General features: G+C 31.0%; 5 protein-coding genes and 2 pseudogenes across 7 annotated transcripts, besides 5 other annotated features; 5 read left to right on the plus strand and 2 right to left on the minus strand.

The window, feature by feature from the left end:
* Positions 1–3025: part of a mobile genetic element that runs on past the window's edge.
* On the plus strand, positions 5–1577 carry TVAGG3_0056820 (annotated as a pseudogene). The gene has a single exon. A coding segment is annotated over exon 1 (1573 nt).
* TVAGG3_0056830 (uncharacterized protein) lies at positions 1608–2066 on the plus strand (the record flags this gene model as incomplete). Its single annotated transcript, XM_001302256.1, has 1 exon — positions 1608–2066. One exon carries the CDS (start codon positions 1608–1610, stop codon positions 2064–2066), a length of 459 nt encoding a protein of 152 aa, XP_001302257.1.
* On the plus strand, positions 2114–2350 carry TVAGG3_0056840 (uncharacterized protein; the record flags this gene model as incomplete). The annotated part of the gene is made up of 1 exon (XM_001302257.1): positions 2114–2350. The coding sequence occupies one exon, from the start codon at positions 2114–2116 to the stop codon at positions 2348–2350; it is 237 nt and encodes a 78-aa protein (XP_001302258.1).
* Positions 2351–3025: a terminal%2Cinverted (terminal inverted repeat of Maverick-1C transposon ID:TVAGG3_0056670).
* Positions 3026–5136: a mobile genetic element.
* Positions 3482–4925, plus strand: TVAGG3_0056860 (annotated as a pseudogene). The gene has a single exon. A coding segment is annotated over exon 1 (1444 nt).
* Positions 5100–5136: a terminal%2Cinverted (terminal inverted repeat of MuDR-5/MuDR-6/MuDR-7_TvMULE4 transposon ID:TVAGG3_0056850).
* A 274-nt stretch (positions 5137–5410) lies between these two features.
* TVAGG3_0056870 (Potassium Channel Kv1.1, Chain A domain-containing protein) lies at positions 5411–6676 on the plus strand (the record flags this gene model as incomplete). Its single annotated transcript, XM_001302259.1, has 1 exon — positions 5485–6627. The coding sequence occupies one exon, from the start codon at positions 5485–5487 to the stop codon at positions 6625–6627; it is 1143 nt and encodes a 380-aa protein (XP_001302260.1).
* A 734-nt stretch (positions 6677–7410) lies between these two features.
* Positions 7411–8451: a mobile genetic element.
* Positions 8452–8476: 25 nt separating this feature from the next.
* Positions 8477–10309, minus strand: TVAGG3_0056890 (uncharacterized protein; the record flags this gene model as incomplete). Its single annotated transcript, XM_001302260.1, has 1 exon — positions 8477–10309. The coding sequence occupies one exon, from the start codon at positions 10307–10309 to the stop codon at positions 8477–8479; it is 1833 nt and encodes a 610-aa protein (XP_001302261.1).
* Positions 10310–10539: 230 nt separating this feature from the next.
* TVAGG3_0056900 (prefoldin subunit family) lies at positions 10540–11030 on the minus strand (the record flags this gene model as incomplete). The annotated part of the gene is made up of 1 exon (XM_001302261.2): positions 10554–11006. The coding sequence occupies one exon, from the start codon at positions 11004–11006 to the stop codon at positions 10554–10556; it is 453 nt and encodes a 150-aa protein (XP_001302262.1).
* Between the last annotated feature and the right edge of the window lie 1807 nt (positions 11031–12837).

Here is a 12837-nt window from a genome sequence, read left to right on the forward strand (position 1 = left end):
ATACATGCAGAACGAACAGCTAAACGAATTTACTCCAGCAGAGCATATTCATCAGATTCGCTCATATTTCGATATCATAGACAATGCAGTTCAAATTGGTGACACTAATAGAAAATATTCTGACGCAAAGATTCCATCACAACCTGGAACTGCTAAAGATAACACATGGGTAACATTCAATCTCTCACCTCCTGGTGAAAATATGTTGGACCTTTACAATACATTCATTACGTATAAAATGGAAGGTCAATTTATTGTAGATAAAGAAATTGGTTCAGGTTCCAATAAAACAAACCCACCAGGATTTTGGATTGGTTTCGATGACGCTTTCTATGCAGTTGCTGGATATCAAATCCTTGCAAATGGTCGTATCGTATATTCTCAAGACAACGCAAGAGAAGAAGCATATATAACTTCAAACTCACAAACTACCGAACAAATAAAGAAAGTAGATGTTTTCTCAAAGACTCGACATGAAGATGTATGGAGTCATTCGGGAACATGCAGAACAGGACAAATTGTTAGTGGTCCAATTACAGCAGGAAAATCATTTGATTTTAAGCTTCGTTTAAGAATTTGTTAGAAGATTCCTTCCATTAGAAGCTATTCGATTTATTCCAGCTTTTGCAGGAAACATTCAGCTTAAAGTAAAGTTCAGTAGCGACGCCTTACAATGCACATCTATATCTGTAAATGATATCATTGCTTTCAATCCAACTCTTAAAGTTGCATTTGCTTCAGATTCAAATCCACCGACAAATAAATTTGTTCCATGGAATGAACCATTCACTATGATAACGAAGGCAGTAGAAGCTAGTGGAACAGTTACTATTACAACTGTAAACCAGCAACTATTTCGAACAAAGATGGATTTTAATGAATGTTTCATTCATCCAAAGTCATTCTCTTTAGACCCTAACATTTATACAGAACTTGTAGAACATTATACAAACGAGGCTTTATGTTTTCCTGTTAAAGTTATGGATTGGATTCCTATGGATGGTTCATTCTCAAAGAATACAGATAGTTCAAGTGCAACATTTACAGCAGCTTATACGCCTATTAATGTTAAAAGTATTTGGGCACTATTTAGAAAGAAAGACAACTATTATGTTAATTTTGAGAACCCTAAGTTTAAATATCTTCAGCTTTCCATGGGAGCTTATGGAAATATGCCTGCAGAACCTGAAAAATCATATGGACCTGTATTTTATGAAATGGTTGCGAACGCTTGCAATACAAACAATGATATGATTGGATTTAATGAAGATGTTATGAGGTCATTGGTGGATGATGGTAGTGTGGAACATAAATGGGATAGCTATGACAACACACATTTCTTATGTGGTTTTCCAACAGAAGTGGACTTTTGCTTCCAACAAGGTCAAACATCTACTGCTCCAATAACATACAAATTGTCTGTTAAAGGACCTATTGAACTAGCAACTGAAAACGTACCAAAGCCACTTATTGGATTTATGAGGGATTGTTGCTTTGCCATTCAGGTGCGTGCTAATGGCATCCCCATAATAAGATTAGATGACTATAACTTAGCCACGGACGACAGTGAGGAATAAAGGATGAACGTTTATTTTTAAAGCTTATAAATGAGTTCTTCATCAAGCTCTCGCGAACCTTCACCATCTATGAAACAAACTTTACCAAACGATTATGGAGCACCTATTGAATATTTCTTACGAGCTGCACAATGGCAAAGAGCAGTCTCACCAAGGTTATGTGTTCCACCAGCTCCTGTCAAAAATAGCATTTGGTCAAGTCCTTATATAAGATATGGTCTCCCACTAGGTTTGCTAGCTACAGCAGGAGCAGTAATGATGTTGAAAAGAAACAAAGCAAATGTTATAAATAATACTGAAGTAGCTGAATTTGAACAAACTCCGACACCATCGCCAAAACCAACGCCTTCACAAGCAAAACCTTCAATAACTCCTGAACCTATGGAAGTACAAACTCCTGTTCAAAAGTCAACTCCTAAACCGACTCCAACATTTAAACCAGAACCTACTCCTCAAATAAATCGTAAAACTCCTGCGTTTCCTTACTGAAAAATAACGTTATTTTTATTTAATATTAAAATTTTTATTTGATTGAAATGACAAATAAAGTCACTGAAGCAATGAAACAAAAGTTTTTGGTAGAATACATTAAATCAGGAACTATTCCAGAAGGTTTTTACATTCATACTATGAAGGATGGTAGAGTTCAGTTTAGAAAGATAAAGCAACCATTAGATAAAGAAGGAATTTTGAGAAAGATTAAACTTCATGAGGACAACATTGCTGAACTTAAGAAGAAGTTAGAAGAGTTGGAGAAAGGAAGAGAGTTATAAAGCAATGAATTCAAGTGGGTGAAAAAACAGGTGAAAAAAGAGGTGAAATCTCACCACTTCACCTAAATTTATTTTTGCGCTATGTTTTCATACGTGTGAGGGTGGTGATATCATTAATTTTTAAGTTTATTTTTTATTTTTACTGAAAATTTTTATTTGGATGTAAATGACAGAACAGAAGCAACTCATTCGAATTCCACAGTATAACAAACATACATTTAAACATTTATTCTTCCTTCCTGAGCATAACATGTTCTTTCAAATACATCCGAGACCAGTTGACTTTTCATTGACTGTGTATAAAGATAGAAATAGTTATATCATTAAACCATACGATGACGAAGGTAAGTTATGTAAATTGTACGTTAAGAAGTTAGAGAAAGTTTATGGCTTCAAGTATGACTACAATAGGGTTAACACTGATGATGAAGATATTGAGGAAAATTTATGAGAACATTAGTGAAGTCGTTAGTGAGAACGATAGTGAGAACGTTTATTTTTTACATTAGTGAGTTCGTTAGTGAAGTGGTTGGTGGCTTTGTAAATATTTAAGGTTAAGTTAGTGTTGTCGTTTGTGTTGTAAAATATACGTTACCGGTTACGTAAAGTGTCAAAACCGTTAAGTGGTGTACGGAGGCGCGCAGTGCCACAGTACCCAACTTAACCATACTAACTGAGTGGAGTTTTTGGGTAAATCTGATTTGCTTATAAATGAAATAAAATCAAAAGAAACCATATTGGCATTATATTATGCAAAAATAAATGATCTTACTTAGTACTTTTAAAGTTAATTTCAGAAAAAATTTGACACAATGGTATCCGGCACATACAAGTGGTGTACAACCAAAATATAAGTTGGTTTAAACATATATTGCTATATCTCATGATCTTACTTAGTACTTTTAAAGTTAATTTCAGAAAAAATTTGACACAATGGTATCCGGCACATACAAGTGGTGTACAACCAAAATTTCATATCCCTAGTTTTACATTTATGTTTAGTTTTATTTCACCTAATTTTCAAAGATCATAATTGAATTAGATGTTCAAGCTATTCAAAACACGACCAAGCTTATCAAAATAAGACCAATATATTCAAAATTCTTTATTCTTTCAAATCATTTCATTTTAATGCAGTTCCAAGATCACGAACTCACATATATCGAGTTGCTTAAGTATGGAGTGCAACAAGAAATCCAAGCAGGTTGTAGTTATTCATATAAAACTAGGAAAGAAAGAAATCAAATCCAATTTAATTGTAAGTGGCCGAATTGTCCATGTCGCTTCCTTGTTGATACACTTCCCGATGACAAGTACCATATACGAAAATGTATTAACACCCACAATCATTCTGCCCCTTTTCCAAACAAATCACAACAAATTACATCATATTTTTATAGATCTTATTTAACAAGATATTTTGAATCAAATCAAGACCGTGTTTACGCACAATTAAGGTGTTTCAAAGATCTTAATATCCCATTTGATAGTGGGATCATTCCGGAAATGTTTCAACAATCTACAGATGCTTTAAAAAAGTTTTCTAAACGCCTTCAAGCAATCAATACCCGTTTCTCAGCGGATGATGTTACATCTCTTGCAATTTTTGTCGACATGGTTAAGAGTCATTCTCCAGATGATCTCATCGAGTTTATTCACGAGCCAGATCGTATGATTTTCTATTACGCCCCATTCGAAGCAAATGCTTTTTCACATCAAATACAAACTTATCACATTGATTCCACTTATAAGCTCTTGCGCTCTCGCATACCATTTTATGCCGTCACTGGCAAATTCGCGGAATCAATTGTTTTTCCGTTTTTGTATTTTTTTCGTTTGGCCCGACACAAGTGAAAATATACAAGTTTGTCTCACAGCATATTTTGGCTCCATCAATCGCGAACCATCTTATTTTTCAATGGACTGCGCACCTCAAATCACAAATGCTGTTGAAACAGCCATCCCCTTATGCCAGATCATTTGGTGTGGCGTTCATGTGTTGCGCGCTGTCATGAGAAAGGCTGAAAAGTTTCAAGATCGTTCCAACTTCGAAACTTTCTATAACTTAATGAAGTTATTGGTCTTTGGTTCTGAAGAGGAAGAAATTGATCCTGATGAAGTTTACAACAATTTAGAAGAAAATTTAAATGAGGAACCTGCTGCCCGTGAATACTTTGACCGACAGTGGCGCCATCATCTTGACAGGTGGATGCTTCGCTATAGAAATGAAGGAGATGGAACAAACAACATCTCGGAATCACATTTCAAGGTTTTGAAGCACCAGTACTTCCCAGAAAGGCGAAATCTTCGACTCGATGAACTTGTCATCGAGTTATATTCCAGTGTTGTTCCTTCATTCCTGATTAAGTTGCAAATTAAAGGTCTGGATTCAGAGAGAAGTGTTAAAGTTATCAAAAAAGTCACAAGAGATTTCGAAGAAATGACACAATTTCAAAAAGTCGAATGCATCAGTATGCTTGAAGCTGTTCAGAAAGGTCTGAAAAATGATACACTTGATCCCAACATTGTTTACTCAACATTAAAAATATTATTGCAAAGAAAACATTTGATTTAATAAACATTTAATTTATTATAATTAATTTTTTATTACAGTATAGTAAAAAATGCTATAAATAAATTATTATATTTTATTAAAATGTGACTTTTAATAGTAAGTGAATAAAATAAATCAGGAATTGGGAAAGAAATAAGGTTAATTAAAAATAATGAAAATTACAAGTTTAAGGTTAATGAAAGGTGACAACGGGCGAGTTTGTCCCCCACTCATTTCAAAGAATCTTCTTTTGAAAATTTTCGTCATTTAAAAAAGACTATTCCTTTTAACCACTATACCGCTGTATTCTTAGATAATAGTAATATTGGCGGATTATCTATTTACATCGGTTAGATCTGAGATCCTGATTGGTGAACAATGCTTTTTGATTCAAAATTAGAGATTCTATAACTGTTTATCCAGTGAGAAGTAGAATACGCTTGGCTATCTATAATTATCTTTTCTATTGTTTTAATTTATCATGAAAAGTATAAGATATTGATTTAAAAAGTTTATATATCACATATAAAGAAAATGCATATCATCATTTTGAATTTATACTTAGTCATTTTTTTGGAGGATGAAACGAGAATATCAAACACTCCCGATTCCTTCTCAAAATACCACAGATTTTACTATAATTTATAATGGAACCGATGTTCCTGTATCAAAATTTGTTTTAGGCTGCTATTCTGCGTTTTTTAGAACAATTCCTGATTTTTTCACAGCAACAACATTTAAATACGACGACATACCTTCATTAGAATCATTCAAGACATTCATTGATGCAGCCCACGGACACGAATTCCCAATAACAAAAGAAAATATTTATTCATTATTACGCTTTGCGTCGACTTGGGAAGTATCTACGTTGCTTGACACGCTTATAGAGTATTACAATAATAACTATGATATGACTTTATCTTTAAAGGAACTAATTTCTTCAAAAAATGAAAAATATACAAATCTTCTATGCAACCTTATATCATCTCAACTTGACATTGCCTTAAAAGATGAAAGCTTCGCCAAAATTCCATATTCTACAGTAGCATTAATTCTAAAATCACCAATTAAAGTTTTAAATGACTCTCAGTTACTTTATAAGTACCTATGCGATCGAATTCCTACATTAGATACCAATTTATATGAGCTTTTTAGGTATGTTGATCTTCAAACACTTACAGCTGAATATTCAAAGCAAATTTTCACGAATTTCCAACTTATGAAGTTCTTTTCTACGTTTAAAGAGCCAAGACAGCCAGGAGATATCACCAACGACTACAATGAAATAGTTATTGAAATGAAGTCAGTTGATAAAAGAATTAAACGTCTTGAGAAGCTTAAATTCGAAGAAAAGTTTGAAGCGATTTCGGAACATTTCGGAGATATTGAGGAACGTATTTCCGAAGAGATAAAGACGAGATTAAGAGAAGAAAGGAAAGAATTAGATCCAGAAAACAAACTTGACAAAAAACTCAAGCAAATGGCCGATCTGCTTGCGAAGAAGATTCTTGACTTGGAACAGAAGATAAAAAGACAAGATTTCGCTCAAGATGCCCATGCAAAAGAAATAATTTCAAAATCTCAGGCTTTGAATTCCAATTTTGATCCAATACGTGCTGAAATGCGCGAAATGCAGAGAATGCTTCGCGTTATAAATGTAAAACAAATCGGAATCACAGAGCATGTAAACAATAGGGCTGCTGCTAAAGATAAAGAATAAATGTATACATTTATATGTTTTTTTTTCTGACAATTTTATAGGTCTAGACACCATAATTCTATATAGAAAATGCAAGTTGCACCACATCATAACTATTTGTAATAAAGTTATAAACATACTGTAAATATTTGGCATATGGGCAATTATGAATGATTATATCTAGATCAATAAAAATTATGTCACTTTTTGAGTTCGCCAAATTCATATAAATCAAGCTGAATTAGCGAATTTTCAGTAATTCGCCAATTGGCGAAACCGTTTTTAAATCACTAAGTATATATGGTCTATATACAATCGATACTCTTGAGCATATGGTTTAAATCTAATCAGGAAAATAAAGTAAAATTCTCAGACATACGATTATTTTTGATTCAAATACTGTTCGGCGATAAAAGCAAAAATAATCATATACCTAGGAATTACACTTTTACGACATTTTTGGGCGCGCCCCTGACAAAACGTCGGAAAAGTATAAATTTTTAGAGTGTACTTTAGCCCATCTGACTTTATTCAAAATTCTGACATCATGTGCTAAGTATCATTGAAAATCAACTTTAAACACAAGAGTTGAAGGCAATATCATGCTGGTGTAAGTAAACACTTAAGTATATATCAATAAAGGTTTCAACACACATTGATTTTCATTTATGAGTAAGGAAACACTTAAGTATATATGATGCAAGTTTCTGGCATTACGTGTGAAATGTCAATGAAAAATATCAATAAACTTAAGCATACTAAAAATGAAGGTAAACAAATTTATAAAACATCTCTATTTATTAAGGGTGCACCCGTATGTACGTTTATTTGAGAGGAGGAGGATTACCCTCTCAATTTTGAGGGATTCGTTAGTTTATTTTCTCGATGAATATGCAATAAAATTTGATTTTTACCTTATCAATATACTTCATATAATATACACATGTTCATGTAAAAACTTTTTTCCAAAATCCTCAGGAATTAAGGGATTTTTGAATTTTAAGAATTTTTTTTGAATTTTTTCGAAAAAAAAATATTTTCAGAACAGCCTTAACGGCTAAGATTTAGGAACAATGTTAAGTATCAAAAAGAAAGGAGGTCTGATATAGACAACATATATCGTTGAAGGTTGAAAAAATCTCTAATATTTGAGCCCAAAATTTCAAATTTTAATTTTTTGAAAAAAGAGGCCACCCGTATGTACGTTTATTTGAGAGGAGGAGGATTATATTTTTGAAAGGGTGAAACATTATGAATATGTTAATTATATAATAATATGTATTATTATAAAAAAGAAAAAATAAAGCACGTTAAAATTTTTCTTTCTTGATTTTTTACAAAATCTACTTAGAATTATGCAAAATATGACTAAATAATTATAAATTTCAAGTTAAATTTTAATTTTGATAAATAATTTAAATTTCAAAATATCAAGTTCAGTTCGACTATGTATGTAGTAATTCCTCAATAAAGTGCCAAAACCCTATTAAAATATATGAACATTTTCAACATTTTAATGTTTTTATTTAAAAATTTGTTGGAATATGAGCTTCAAACAGTTATTATGTAAATAAAAATAATTAAATATATGTATTTATTCGTATTACAACCGTAGTAAGTCGATTCTTCCTTTCTTCTACTGAGTTTTGAATTTGATTTCGAATTGTAAAGAGATTCAAAGGGAAAATACTAGCGGATAAAAACTACCTCCATGAAAGGGTCAGAATGGAGTCAAGTTGTATTTTTTGATATTTTTTGCTTTTCGAGCCTAAATAGGTAGCCAAGATAATGCCTAAAAATAAGGTTCTAAATTCTGAAGTTTACATGATCCTCTCGTGTGCACCCTTAAAAACAAAACAAAACCTAAAAATTAAAAGAACCGTTTCTTAATTTTACGAACTAAGTAATTATACTCTTCATGGTTGTATTCTTTAGTGGCATCCAGAAGGGCAAGAAACATTTTATTCGAGTTAAACTCTTCGCTGAATTCTTTGCAAGAAACAAGCTTTGAAAACAACCGTAGTATGTAACATCCACTTGCCAAATCATCAGCATTCATAAGAAAAGCGTCAACGAGACATCTTAATATAACAAAACAAAATCTCGAATCTTTTGAAAAAGATGCCACGTTCTTTGCCATTTCTGTGGATAAATGAAGGGATATCCATGCTTGTTTCATGTTTGCTGTGACAAATAACTTCACAATGTTAAGAGAATCCTCAGGATGTAAATTTTCATAAAGATAACTAATAAAAAATACAGAAGATAGATGATTTTGATTAGTAAAGGCATAATAAATAAATATATTTGGTGATTGCTTCATCAATTGAACGTGATAATCCAATAATTTTCTAATTCTCGCTTCTGGATAGGTGACGGCGTTTGAATTTGGGTTATATAGTGGTGATATTAAATATAAGTCAACAATTTGTACAAATTTCTGAACATTTTTCTCATTATATCCAGAATATCTCGAAATTAACTCGACACAGTTTAAAACTGTTTCAAATTTCAATAACATACCATTAATATTCATATTTCCCATATCAATTTTGATACCAGCTATGCCTTCTGTTAAAATTGCAAAAATTATATCTTCATTTACAAGTAAACTATCATTAACTAGGCCAAATGATATCACCCTTTCATAATCTATTCTTCTAACAAGTAATCTTTCCATTACGTCTGGATCTGGAAATTCATAAAACGATTTTGCTTCTCCCTGAACGGATTTGATGAAAAAAGGTGTATTGAATAGATCAACATCAATTCTATTCTCACAAAATATGTCAATAAGGCTTTGCGAGTTCTCAATTTCATCATAAACAATTTGGGAATGTTCTTGAGCGTAATACCACAAGCAATCACGTGTTTGAACAGGACAGTAACTATGAAATGCAATAATTGTCTTCGCAAAATCTTCTCCTGTTTCAATTGAAGCAATAATTTCGCCAATTATTATGGATAATGTTATTGCAGCAGTTAAAGTACAATTTTCTGGATGGTCCACAAAAAAGAAAGGTGATGGAGCAATAAGATCTAATCTTTCTAAAAAACTCCATAAAATTCCATTCAATTCATCATCTGCAAAAATTTGTGGTTTTTCTTTGATGATTTTTGATATTAATGTGTTCGTGTAGCGAACTAATATAACGTAATTCCTTGATACTACTGAAATCTTCTCATTATGAAGCGTTTTGTCGTTGTCAAGAATGGAATATAATTTTCTAAAAAAAGATTTACAAAATTGTATTGAAATTGAAGTCTCCGAATTAATGATATACTTGGTTGCTTCATTTGCTATATTTACAATGTCTGAAATCGTGTCTATTTTAGAGATTTTAAATAATAAAAATCCGATTTTAAGTGATTCAGTAAATTTGGAAACAGAATTCAGAGCTTTAGACTCTATTATTGACATCATTGCTCCATTTTGAATGTTTGGAATAACATATTCTATTTTTTGCAAAATTAATTCGGCAAAAACTTGAATTGTAGATGGTTCTTGATCAGAAATCTCATCAATAAGATTCTCGTAATTTATTTTGCTACTTATTTCGTTGCAAAAGAAGTTTGTATTTTCTAAATTTTTTGTATCATCAAGATTTTTAATGCATTCTAATATTTTATAGTACTTCGAATTTGTCATCCCATAGAGACCCACAAATTTTGGTGGGCATTTCCATGGGATTGGATTGATCATCAACCAAGAATAAAAATGATTATTTTGTTTCATTTGTTGGGAAAATATACTAATCATCATTGGTTAATTAAAGGATCTTTAGCTCATTGCATAAAATTCTCAGTTTTTTTATATGTCCATGTTCAAGATTAAAATTTAAGCTTCAAGAATATCATGATAACTCATTAATTTATAAATTAAAGTAAAACACATGTAATTCAGACAGTATCAAATAAAAATAAATTAATATTAAAAATAATATCCTTTACTGCTTTTGCTGAGTAGCCTGTATCTTTTGATTTGCAACTTGAACAACCATTTGATATTGCTGCTGCTTTTCCTTGAAAGAATTCTTAAGATTTTCTTGCTGAGCATTTAATCTCTTAAGTCTACGATTGAAGAAAGCCTCAGCCTTTTCTACGCTTGTTTCAGCAAAGTAACCTGTTCCGAGTTCAATAATTGGTCTCTTCTGTGATGAAACAGTTCCTGTAACATAAAGGCTTTCAGTAATTGGGACAAGCATTGTTCTTCCTGTTTCAACAGATGTGAATTGCTTTAATTCCGCTTTAGCCTGCTGTGTTTTGAGAACTGTTTCATTTGTAAGCTGAATTGTTGCTTGTAATTGAGTAAGTTCCTCTTCGAATTGCTTCTTGAGATTCATAATCTGCTGGATGTTAAGGGATGTGACTGGTACGCCTTGATCTGCTTTAGTTGTCATAGAAATATAATTGTAAAATCGGACAAAAAGTGATCGTTTAATTATTTTATAAGTAGCTGAGCGCCTTTCGGAGTTCATTATCAGAGTTTCACTGTTCATTACTGTTCATAATATGCTTGCATTTAAATGAACTATATAATGCATATAGTTTCTTCAACAAATCTAAACATTGAAACAAAGTTTTCATTATTAATCCCATCAGAGATGTGATATCGAACTAAACAAGCTTCCAATAACTATAAAATATTTTTGTACACGCTTTGTCTACTATTTCATTCGAATTTTAACTATAATATTTCAATAGTTTAATTAACCTTTTATATATAATGCTTTCTACATATACCTAGACATATTTCGATAATTTATGCAATTTCAGCATAACAATATAATTATTTATTATTGCTTTTCTGATTTTTGTATTCAACTTAAGATTTATATTCATAGTTTATAGTAAAATATTGTGAAGACATTGATAATTAAGTTTTATATGGATATACTTGTGAACAATACATTCAATGGTTTATGATTTAATGAGAATATGAATTGCTAAGCTAAAGTGATTAATTCTGTGTCATGAAGATTATAATGTAAGAAAGTAAGACATTAAAAAAAATTTTGGCAAACTATGCTTTACTAAAGTACTCACAAGATCTAGATTGAGAGGCGGTCAATGACTTTTGAGGGGAAATTAACGCATGGAATTTAATATTATTTAGGTTGATATGCTTGCCTATTATTTCAGAAAAAAATCTTAAAAATTTCAATATGAAAATTGAAAGCAAGTCAAAAAAAATGCTTACATGTAAATTTTAATATCATATGCATAATTTCATATTTTGAACATTTTTTATTTTTGTTTAAAACTTAAAATTTTGGGAATTTAATATAATTAATATAATATAATATGTATATATATTTAAAATGCACTAAATTTAATTGTTAATTGACGTTTTTGAGAATGAATTTTATCAAAACATGCCTGAATCCGAAAATTTGAAAGAACGAATTACACAATCATATATGTAGAATTCAAAATACAAACTTAAAGATTGTATACGTTTAAAATTATTCAGATTGTGTTTGATTTCCACTCATTCTGTTTCTTTTGAACTCTAACACTAACATCGATATCAGGAAGCTGTTAATATTAATTCCTTAAATCTTTTACTATAACATCGATATCAGGAAGCTGTTACTTGTGGGTAAAATTTGTAATTCTTCGTATTTACATAAATAGGAAGAAAATAACTAAGGTAGTCACAAAATCTAAGTAGTGTGGCTCTCAAAAATTGAAACGTACTCCATACAAAATTTGTGTACCCTCACTACTTAGATTTTGTGGCCTTCAATTGAGAGGTTAGTTTTGATAGAGCACGTTATAAAATTGAAAGGAAAAATAAATAAAATTTAAACATTTAATTATATATAATGTAAGGAGTGTAATTCCAAATTTTCTAAAAAGTATTCAAATTTGAGCATTTTTTTGGAAATAGTAAATCTAATATGTACATCTAATAACAACATGATTCATCACCTTTTCAAGCTCTGCAGTCAATTTTTTGAAATTTGATTGAAAAAAATGTAGCAAAAATTACATTTCATTAGGGAATATATGAGTTTCTCTGGAAACAGGCTGATAAATTTTAAATTTTGTCCAATCAACATGAATGCATTGAGAAATTTGGATTGATTTTCTGGTAGAATCTGGAACAATTCAACCATGGATAAATGGATCATGTAATAACCATGAAATGTTAGTGTTAGAGTTCAAAAGAAACAGAATGAGTGGAAATCAAACACAATCTGAATAATTTTAAACGTATACAATCTT

Source organism: Trichomonas vaginalis, chromosome IV, assembly GCF_026262505.1.
Source record: "Trichomonas vaginalis G3 chromosome IV, whole genome shotgun sequence".
In the NCBI taxonomy this organism is placed as follows: Eukaryota; Parabasalia; order Trichomonadida; family Trichomonadidae; genus Trichomonas; species Trichomonas vaginalis.